General features: G+C 42.1%; 1 protein-coding gene across 4 annotated transcripts; it reads right to left on the reverse strand.

Annotated features, from left to right (window-relative positions):
* Window positions 1-1,621: 1,621 nt before the first annotated feature.
* On the reverse strand, window positions 1,622-10,893 carry STRADB (STE20 related adaptor beta). Of its 4 annotated transcripts, none has more exons than XM_071811505.1 (13): window positions 10,783-10,893; window positions 9,817-9,916; window positions 8,714-8,770; window positions 8,290-8,370; window positions 7,817-7,916; window positions 7,059-7,180; window positions 6,604-6,712; window positions 5,970-6,093; window positions 5,242-5,413; window positions 4,732-4,836; window positions 4,317-4,546; window positions 3,699-3,741; window positions 1,622-3,185 (listed from the first exon to the last, which is right to left on the reverse strand). In XM_071811505.1, exons 3-13 carry the CDS (start codon window positions 8,753-8,755, stop codon window positions 3,144-3,146), a joined length of 1,170 nt encoding a protein of 389 aa, XP_071667606.1. In that variant the 5' UTR covers window positions 8,756-8,770; window positions 9,817-9,916; window positions 10,783-10,893; the 3' UTR covers window positions 1,622-3,143. The 4 variants fall into 4 exon arrangements, with proteins under 4 accessions (XP_071667606.1, XP_065696519.1, XP_071667605.1 ...); XM_065840447.2 differs by having other exon boundaries at window positions 1,622-3,247; window positions 10,783-10,892; XM_071811504.1 differs by lacking the exon at window positions 10,783-10,893 and adding an exon at window positions 10,339-10,445 and having other exon boundaries at window positions 1,622-3,247.
* Window positions 10,894-10,921: the final 28 nt, after the last annotated feature.

Genomic DNA, 10,921 nt, shown 5'->3' on the forward strand with positions numbered 1-10,921 from the left:
TTATTACGTAGTTGCTTAACCCTTAAAATGTTAGTTCCCTCTATCAATACAACTTCATAACCAAGTTTCATAACTTTTTACATAAAACTTAACCACCTTTTCCTTTTTCCAGGTTCAGTGCCCGTGCCTCATTTGGTTATATCTGTAAACATTAAACATCTTAGCACGAATCACAGCTGCATTTCTCACACTGCTGTTACCTAGGGAAAGTCTCTTTCTGCCGGGTGTCACAGTGTTCCCCGCGCCGCGGGCTGCTCGCTCCCCTCACAGCGGGCACCACACACAGCCCCCCGCCCCCTCCTTCTCCAACAGGCGCTTTTGGGAATGTTTTATTTCCCTGATTCTCCACTTTGTAAGGACGAGCTGTGTGTCGCCGTCCCTTCCCCGATCCATTTATTTTCCTGACCGTTTCCACCCGCCCTCCAGCGCCGCCCGTAACGGCGGGAGGGGGTGGCGGGGCCGCCATGTCAGATGCCGCCTAAGGGAAGCGGCGCTCGCTGCCTCCCGCCTTTTCCGCCCTGTCAGCCGGGCAGCTGCGGCCGTTCGGCTCTGAGTGGGCTCGTTTCATCCCCTGGGGCTTAAAATACTTATTTCTTAACGCCAACAGAACTGGCTTCCTCTGCCTTTTCCACCCGCCTTCGTATGGTAGCAGCAGCTAACGCACACCTGTGTGGAGGCTGCAGTGGATTGCACCGTATCACTTGATACGGTGCTTAGTTGCTGCTTTCTAACCCTAGTTTGCACTTTTCTCTTGATTAAAATATAGCTTCCACCTGGATGGTGCAATGAGGACAACATTCCTGCAATACCTTTATGGTGTCTTTCAGTTTAATTCGTTAACCAACATTAAATGTGTTTTCACATTTCAGCGGCTCTTTGGGTTGGTTAAGAGGAGTTAGGTGGCTTTTCTGGCTTGGGTCATTTAGCAAAGAAGGTGTTGGACACTGTGCAATCTTAATCAGAATTGTAACTGATGTGACAGGTTAGCAGATTAGGCAAAGGGACCAGACCCCTGCTAAAAACCATTACCTTGATGGAAAAAGTACACAAAAATAAGTAGTTTTAATTTTTTTCCACAGAAAGAGACAGCAGCAAATAACTCCACTGGAACACCTGGCTGTTTGAATCAATTTATACCAACTTTGTTATTAGTATCCAAGTTCATTTTTATAGAGAGCGCAGAGGGTGCTGTCATTTCAAGAGAAGCTTGCAAATACTAGCAGTTAAGCTGCCTGAAACTTTCTGCAAGTTGTTGATCTGGTTTTTTAATAGTATTAATGTTTATTCAGAGGTCTGTAATTAAAATATGGCAAACTTAACGTGTGTTCTCACTGATTTGACTTGGTTTTTACATGTACTGTTAGTCAAAAGTTACTTGTAGATGCTATACAATGCATTTCAATTGAAAACAGTCTGAATTTGTAGCGGTTGAGAATTAAGAATGAAAATAATATCTTCTCTAAAAGAACATAATATTTTTATGATCACAGTAATTTTCTAGTTTAGACAACTATTATCTAATGACCGACATAAATATAAAACTTCTTTCCTGCAGTAACCAGATGTTAGTGTAACTATGGTGAAAATAGAAGTCTAGAACTACAGACAAATGGACACAGGGTAAGTTTATTGAAAGGTTTTTAATCTTAAGTGTCACGTATTCGGTTTTGAAATATAGAGCTCTCTTCACAGCATCACAAGTAGAATCAACTTTTTGTTAATACTTTAATGTGGTCATTTAGAATTTTACGTTTGTCTCAGGCTTGTGTTTTGCTCATTTGGTCTTCAGGTCTCTGTAGTGAAGCTGCTGGCAGAACAGGAGCAGTTGGTTACTGACTGGTTCAGAAGCCTCGAAGACTTAATGTGGAACGTTGATTATATTGAAAATTTAAAACACAGCGATTCAACATCTATTTATACATATTTTTTTTTACTACAACCAGAACTTACATCAGTAAAGTACTAGCAGCTTTGGGACACAACTTTTGCTAAAACGTGATGAGAATATGCAGCTAATTTTAAAAAGAAGCTGCTTTTCTTCATCTTGAGTTGCCTGGTATGGTCTGAGAGATGAATTGTAGGGAGAAGAAAGGCAGGTTTACATGTGACTTAGAACAGATAAATTCACCAGGATCCCAGGGGTTGATTAGGTTCTTGTTATGGCTGAATCTGTCCATGAGAATTCAAGTGTGGCCTGTTTGCCAGCAGCAGTGCCAGTGAAGCTTAATGCACGTTGCCTGTTCTTTTAAGAAAACATTTTTGAGTTCTGGTGGTGAACAGCAATACAGTATAAATAAAAATATGTACAGTAACTTTAGAATATGATTCTTCAAAATTAACCCGTACCTGTTAAAACTTGATACTTACTTTGCATAGTAAGAGGTCCTCAGATTACTTGCTAAAAAGTGATGCAACAATAAATGGAGATGCAAAAGCACAAATTTGTACTAGGAACGCAGACAAATGCAAGAGCATATCTGACATTTTCAAGCAGCTTAACTTCTTTGGGAAACACGCAGTATTAAAACTGCATGAAAAATGATCCATAGCTGAGTTTTGGCAGGTATGACAGCACGTCAAGTGAGAAAACGCCTTTTGGGATGTGTGAAAAGAGAAACATTCATTTGCATAAGCAACTATTTTGTGCAGCTTCAAATTTAGACATGGAAGTGGAGGATTTCTCCTTACTAAAATAATTTGGGTGATAATGAAAAGACAAATAGATGGTTTAAGTAAGGTCACAGACAAAACCCAAGCCTGAAATCAGAAAGGCACGTGGACTGCAGCAATGTGAGCTGAAAACAGAGCATAGAGTAGGATGACAGCAGGAACTCTCTTGCTAAGAAATATTTGGAGGGAAGGAGCTAAGTATTCAGCCACTCTGTCTATACAGTTTTCCTTGCGGTCAGCAAGTGAGGCACGCTGCGCTCCGTGATCCAGCTGAAGAAGTAGTTAATGAAATATGGCCACTGCAATGGCATTTTCAAGTATACCTTTGTTTGACTGTATTTTAACCATACAAACTAAAGCAGCAAATACAAATCACATTTTCCTTCTTTGAAGCACAGGAGAGGTATAATTGTTTGGTATTTATTTAGAATTCCCAGTCTGTATCATCTTGCCTTGCAGCAATATGTCCAAGTTCAGTCCCAGCTGCTGTCGAGGGCAGTGCCAAGAACTCTGATCTGTTATTTTGAACAGGAGGTGGTAATAGAGACAGTAGTGAATTCTGTGTTTGTTCTTTTATCTAGAAAGAAGAAAAGTTAAAACAGGGCTGCGCATAAAAGTGTACATAACCCTGTATCTGCCTTCATTAAAAGCACATGAAATCAGAGCGTGTTCTTGTTTGTTATGACATTGAAAATAACAAGATCAGGGCTTTAGCTTTCCTCACTCTAAAGTTGAATTAGCTATGCGGTTGTTCTTCTTTAAATTAAGAATAGTAACATTTATTCTTATTAAATAAGCTGACTTCAGTTCCATTAAACCAATTTTATCAAAGGGGAAATAGATTAATCTTATGCTTCCTATATGCTATAAATACCATATTGTTAAAAGAAAAAGTAGTCTGGAACAGATAGGCTGTTACAAGATGGTTTTGGCTCCAGCTAACTTAATTATTTTGTAATCCAGCTCTAATTTTTTTGAGGCTTGCTTAGGTTATGGCTGTGTCATTTAACAAAATGTAGTAAACTCACCTGTTTGAAGAACGTATGCGAAAGCAAACTGCTTGCCGATGGCCTAGATCATAAAATGAACAATACAATTATGTTTTGGAAAGTAAAATACCGCTTTTGGAAAATGGGCCAGATTGACAAATCAATTTAAGCCCTGGGGTTTTTCCTCCACGGGACAAACGTAAAGCATGAGGAAAGCAGCACAGAATTCCTCCACTCCATGCCTCAATTTGTAGTGAAGACACTACTAAAGAAAGCTATGTTAAAGGCTTTTTAACTTTTCTGTTCAACAAGGAGTTTAATGCCTCATTCAGAAAAGACATAGTACTGAAAATATATACTTTACTTTTCTGTCTTTTCTTGGATGAAGCATACGTTTAAAAATCAATTTTAGTTGTTACAAAGTGCATTCGTATTACCAAAAATTCAGGGGTCAAATGACTTTAAAAACGTGGTTGCTCTGTCAGACAAGATAATTCCTAAATTACAAAAGCAAAGGTAAGTTTAGTGTTTTGCATAGTTGTTCTGGTTGGAAATTCTGACTTTAACAGTATTCAACTAATTACTGTATCCTAAATTGTGGGCTACACTTGGTCTTAGATTGAAGTGATGGAAAATTAGTTTTCACTAGAAAGTTACCTTTTCTCGGGGTCTTGCTGCAAGCAAAGCTCTACCAAGTTGTGGAAAGCAGGTGAAAACGTCTTGGCAAAGGGAATCTGTAGTCTTTCACTGGTCATTGTGCGTGTCATGCTCTCATCGATTCCAGAATCAACACCTGATCGGGAGTTCTTCATCCTGGATTCCCCACGGGGAAAGGTATTTATGTCCCACGGACAATATGTGAGACCTTTCAGCTTCTGCAGCAGCATCTAGTGGAAAGAATAAGAGTTCAACAGCTGTCCCAACCTACCCAGGCCAAGGCGCGAACCTCCAGGAAAGGAAGGATTATTTGATCTGAAGAGAAGCAGTCACCATTTCAGCAGTAATAGCATGGCTTTCTCCAAGTAAAACATAAAGCTCAGAGTGTTTTGAAGCAGAGAGTTTAGTGTCATACCTGAGTGCGTGGCATATCTTGAAATGGCGCGTGTCCGTTGGCCAGTTCACATGCTGTAATCCCCACGCTGTAAATGTCAGACTTCATGTTATATCCAGACAAGTCCTGTGAAAGAAAACTTGACGGGATCACTCATGCCATAGAGCAGCACTCACAGAAATACGAGTGTCTGTTTCAAGACAAGATTCTATTACCCTGTGATCTACAAGGGACCGAGGCAATGAAATCGTGAAACCTCGGGCTTGATTCAGAAATTTGATGGTTGTACCAAAGAAAAGCTTTAGGATCTGCAGTAGTTTCCAGGAAGGTCATATAAAGAGACTTAGTACAGCACCACCTTACCAAGAGCTTTAAAGCCAGTTCTCTTTAGGAAAATTACAAAATCAGTACACCCATGTCTTTTAAAAAGTCGCAGTTCAACAGCTTCCACTGCACTCGTACAGAAAGATTTAAGTTAGAAGTACTTCCAGTAACTTTGAATAGAAGAAGTGAAGCGTAATTTACACCAACCTGTCTCAGTAGCTCGGGACTCAGCCAAGGGAGCACGGACGTACTAAACTGGGGGAAATCATATACCACCTTTGACTTTTGTCCATTGTTAACTAAGCTGTAGAGGTTGTTTAAGCCAGAGAGAGAAACCAGCCCATCCCCTGAAATCAGAATGTGGCTAGCTTTAATATTCCTGTAACATAAAGTGGTAAATTTTAGTTATAAGAATTACTCAAAGCACTACTAGAGTAGCAAGGCTTTCATACTTCATTAACTTATAGTGAGATGTTAGCGTGCAGTTCTGTTTAGCAGGTTGTTTTCATGGAAGTTGTTCACTTGGTATGAATTGTTTTTTTAATACGGCCCTAAGAGAGAGAAGAGACGATCAGCAAGAAAAAGCTGCCAGAAAGTAGAGAAGGGCCCCCCTTCCCTGCAAAGGGTGTGAAGTAAGGATTCTCTTTCTGAATTCTGATTCTCTTCTGCTTCAAAGAGACAAAGCCAGACAGATGTAGAATCCCTGTAACATCTGGCTTTAAATAATATAAGAATACTGTCCTTGTTAAGCTTCTACAAACTTTGTTCTGCTGTATTATTGAAAAATAATTTATTCTGCACTGTCTGACATAAGAAGGTATATAGAAAAAGGGAGGAGACAAAACTTGAGCTGAAAACGAGTTTTGAAGTTAAACTATAAATGCTTAATAAACTAGATGCTGCGATCTGGTTCTTACCCCTCAGCATCCTCCTACCTGTGAATATAGCCGTTCTGGTGCATGTAATTTAACCCTCTGATTGCACCAAAGAGGATGTTCCCTATCAAAGCTTCACTCATTCCTTCAGGAAAGTATGTCTTCAGCAGCTGTCTAGCCGAACCTAGAAGTGAAAAAAACCTAGCTAAGCCTAACAAGCCTTGCTAAATTACTTGTCTGTGCTTGCTTCATTGCATGTGTTCATCAAGAGGGGCATTCTCATCTTTATATTGACTGTGGTACATTAAGAACAGACACATGGACGCAACTGATGCGTCCATCAGGTGAAGATCCCACTCAAGTCATGCTTCTGTTAACTCAAAGTCTACGCCAAACTTGAGTTCAATCCAGACAAGTTTTCTGTGGGCAAAATTCAAGGTGGTGTGAAGTCATGTACATCCCCCAGTTACCGTTCCTCACACGGCGGGTCTTAGGACTATGTGCAATTTAATGCAGTTCAAATATCAGGCCTTCACTGGGGAGGAAGATCATGTACAGGAGATTTCTCTAAACAAATGGTTTGGGAAAGTTTAAAAAGACAGGAGACGCTTAAAGAAAAACCTCTTGTGGACCACACGGTCCTAATTATATCAGCCCTTTTTCCTACTCCAGAATCGCAGCTAACAGTTCTTACCATAGGCCATGAACGGGGAGATGACCCAAAGCCAACTACCAGCTGTGAACACTGTCCAAATCGTCATTATGTTGGGATGCTGGACAAAGTGGGATAAAACCACTTCATTCTATGGAATTAAATGAAAGTGGATGTGTTAACCACAGGACAACAGCCTTGCTAAGAGCATTAACTACATCAGTAACGGGTAGAAAGATCTGTTCCCTCTGTGCATTTGTACAAAGCTGCTATTTGCAAAGTTACAATTACAGAAGTATTTCTAAAACTCCTGTCAACTGCTTTCTTCAGAAAGTGACTCTCAAATTTACAGCTGCCTTGCCTTTATTTTCTACTCCTTTGGAGGAAAAGCTTGACAGAAACGACCCAGTACAAACAAAAAGCTGTCTCTGTTTGGTAACCTCGTACGTATTCATCACTATCTACACCAGACTTGGGCAGAAAAACTGTTGCTTTACCTGTAAGGCTTTCAAGTGCTCTTCAGAGCAATTTTCCAGGTCTGTGATCCTTACAGCGACTTGCGTGCCTGTCGGTGTATGCCGTGCAAGGTAGACTGAAGTTAAATTGTTGAACCTCCTTCCTGAAACCAGAAGTGGCCACCTTAACATTGGAAAATAGAACAGTCCACCACATCATTTCCTCCAGATTTAATTTTACAGTGCTGAAATTGCAACTGGTAGCAGCACGAACTCTGCTTTAAGAATGTCAAGAACTTAAGTAGTTGCAGCAAAATATATCCAGCAAATTAGTTAAAGCACAGCTCTGCTATTTTTAGAACAACTTAAAGGCGTTAAAACATTTTTCGGTATCTATTCTACATCTAAAGGCACAACACTTCAGCAGGCGTGTGCGTGTGCAGTAGGATTTGGGGCAGCCAGCTTTAGGACGGTCAACTCGGGTAGCCAAGTGACAAGACACTATGTCATTTAATGTTGTATCTGCTGTCCACATAGCACAGATTTAGAAAACTGACATGCACATGCAGAAACATCAAGACAGAAATTCAGGCAACTGTTGGTTTGTCTTATATCATAAAATAAATGATTACTGAAATATGAGCAATGCTTTGCACTTTCCTCAGCTAAGGAGACACAAGAATAGTTCTAGTCAGCTGATTATACATTGTACAAGCGTAATATTTACTGCAGTTCACAAGAACCTGCTGAGAGCATGCATCTGCAGGAACAAGAAATACTTTAAGGTACACTTTTGTTACCTATTTCCAGCTGGAGTTCATAGTGAGAGACATTAGAAGAGCAAAATAACATGTCATTCCTTCCTGTAGATGGGGGAATCCAGGATAGATCAGAATCAGCCTAACAGTGAGGAAAAACAGTTCTCAAAATGATTGTGTGATTTTTAAACATTTACCTGTTTAAAATTAATGCAGAAATATCAATCGTTAGAATGCTCAGATCAAGTACTCAAGCCAGAACATTCAAGCTGGTGCTTTTACCATCACATTGAGACTTGGTTTTATGAGTTACTGGGTTTTTTTTGTGCGTGTGTTTTGTATTTAAACTGGTGCAAGATTAAGAGTAACACTCAGTTATCTATGGTCTCCTTTCAAAGTGGAAGTCCCAAAGTACTCTGGTTATTTTTGCTGTTAATATTTCAAGCAGCACCCTCTAGTGAGATTGTTTCTAATATATACCAGCTTTGTGTTTAATGTTGCTATTTTCTCCTTACCAGGCATTCATGGATGCTGCTCTGAGATAGCTCTTCTGGGCTGATGGGTTCAACTGGGGTGCGCAGGATACAGGAACAGTCCTTGAGAACAGCAACAAGCAAATGTCAGTGGAGCGGCTGCTGTTTATTAAATGTCGCGGTGGGAAAACTTCAGAAATAGCCCCTATAAGCAGGAGTTCAGAACGTTTTCTGCTACAGGTCAGTCAAGCAAGAGGTTAAGGAACAGCATAGAGCACATGCATGGCAGACCTGGAGAGAGGAGACACCAAACAGTCTCCTTCATGGAAACTTGTTACAACAGAGCCTAAACATCTCAGCGCTGTGGAAATCCCCTCTAGCAAGACATTTCACCACAACTTTTTCACGTTTTGATACGACTGGGTAACAAGGTACAACTGCCGAAGATTTTTAAAAACAAACTTACCAAACAAGACATGGAACCACTTTCGATCAGGGGAAAAGTCATATATACCCATTTATCCTAGAAAAATTAAAGTAGCAAGATAAGGTTGTGCATAAACCTTTGATAAATATAAGTCTCTTTAACAGCAACTGTGAAGCGTTCCTCTCAGTTAACACACACAAAAAAACCCAGAACTACAGCTCTGGGAAAACCTGCTTCTATTGAGCTTCTAAGCAGCATATGGATTGCAAACTCCATACTGAGGATGCGCAATGTACATTCCAAATCAAGTTTTCCTTTTTGATTCACAGGTTTAAAGATCTTCGGAACAAACAATTTAATTGCAAGTTAACTGCATAAGTGCAGGAGGTAAAAAGGAACAGATTCACTAATCCCTGGCAGTAGAAAAAGTTGCCTGTTGTGTAAAGGAGCACAGCTCATAAAAACAAAGTGAGCCAGAAGTGATTGCTCTTTACATCTCACCAGTGAGAGAAGAAAACTATTGTAAGGGACCTGAGTTTAAAAAAATAGAAAAGTAAACTCCCTTAGATAATTTTAACTTTACTTAGGCTACAGAATCAGTATTTAAACTCTCACAGATCAGCATAGCCTCTCTGAAAGCCTTCCAGCATGTCTGATGCTTTGAAAGCTTAGACAAGGAGGGAAATGATCAATACACATGTCAAAGCTGCTGAAGCGCAGAGCGGGACTACCAGATTTGCTTTAACTACAATCAAGCCTTGTTACCATGATGAACCCTACCTGGTGGCAGACAGTCAGCTACAAGAAGCAGTTCCACATTAGTATGTAATTATTGCTTGAAAGTTAACTTTAAAAAGGGCGAGTACTATTGGAAACTAATCATTTTGCTTATCAAGCTTGATTACATCCTGCATTTAAATGATATATGCTATTTAATCAAGGGAACACTCTTGAAAAGCTTAACAAGCTCCCACCACCCCATCCGCTGCCAAATGTCCAAGGCACTCCTAATCCCTAATATTTTTACCCTGAAAAATCTGCCTAAAGAAATACTGTAATTCCTTATTAAAGATGAATAATGGAGACAAAAGGAGATCCTTAGTAGGTGTTGGGCACTTTCAGAAGATCAGGGCTTGACTTACCCAGCTTCACTGAGGGAGTATGTGGCAGAGCAGGGAAAAAAAATGCAGGTGCTTCAAGATCCTGGCCAGTGCTGTGATGGCTACAGCATCCTCCTCCAACCTGGAAAGGAGACACCGCGCTCCGTTACACAACATAATTTACCCCGTCGCTTGGAATATGAAACCACAAAAGCTAAACTGAAGAATAAAGTCCCAATAACTATGATACACTGAAGTCAAACTGTTGTAGGATTTGTTTGAAGGGGTAGACACATCCATGATCCACATTTGTTCTAATGACTTTGCAGACGCAAGATTTTTATTTTTCATGTGTAGTTTAACATCGCTTCCATTTCCAATACCATTTTGGATCGTGTCCCTACATAAACCTTTTCCCCGTTTCCACATTTTTCTTTCTGTATTACAGGGTTGGGGTTTTTTTGTGCGGCGAATACTGACAGCCCTGCACAGCTGAACGGACACCCTCGCCCAGCTTGGCTGAAGCTTCGGATACAGGGGAGAAAAAAACACAGCCCAACGTGCCTGCGAGAGAAAGAAACACAGCCCGACGAGCCGGGGGAGAAAGAAACGCAGCCCAGGGAGCCGGGGGAGAAAGAAACGCAGCCCGACGAGCCGGGGGAGAAAGAAACGCAGCCCGACGAGCCGGGGGAGCGCGGGGCCCAAGCGCAGCTACCGCCGCCGCGCATCGCTCCGGTTCTGCTGCCGCGGGGCTGTGATCCCCGTGGATCTCCGGTTAAACCTCCGGCCGTCACTGAAGTAACGGAACGGGACGGAACGAGGCCCCGGAGCTCCCCGCTCGCTCCGTTAGACTCGTCCCCTGCCCGCCCCGGTAGCGGTTTAGGCCGGGTCGGCACTGCGCCCCTGCCAGCGCGGCGGACCCGGCGCCGCTCCCCGCGCTCGGTGTGCGCCGTTCCCCGGCCCCGGCCCTCCCGGCAGCCCCCGCAGGGGGGCAGCCCCCGCTCCTACCCGCCGGAGCTCTGGGTCAGAGGCCGGGAAGTCGCCCGGCACAGCCGCCAGCCCCGGCAGAGCCGCAGCGGGTGGCGGGGCCCGGCGCATTGTGGGCTGGGGCGGCCCCTGCGCGCCGCGGGGCCCGCCGGGGGCTGTA

The sequence above is a fragment of the Patagioenas fasciata genome, chromosome 7, assembly GCF_037038585.1.
Source record: "Patagioenas fasciata isolate bPatFas1 chromosome 7, bPatFas1.hap1, whole genome shotgun sequence".
NCBI lineage: Eukaryota > Metazoa > Chordata > Aves > Columbiformes > Columbidae > Patagioenas > Patagioenas fasciata.

Excerpts from the sequence above, each read along its gene's own strand:
- STRADB (XM_065840447.2), bottom strand. The coding sequence starts at position 8,755 with ATGACTTTTCCCCTGATCGAAAGTGGTTCCATGTCTTGTTTG. Across the intron at positions 6,713-7,058 it reads AGCACTTGAAAGCCTTACAG|AATGAAGTGGTTTTATCCCA; the intron begins GTAAAGCAACAG and ends TTAATTCCATAG. Across the intron at positions 6,094-6,603 it reads CTCCCCGTTCATGGCCTATG|GTTCGGCTAGACAGCTGCTG; the intron begins GTAAGAACTGTT and ends TTTCACTTCTAG.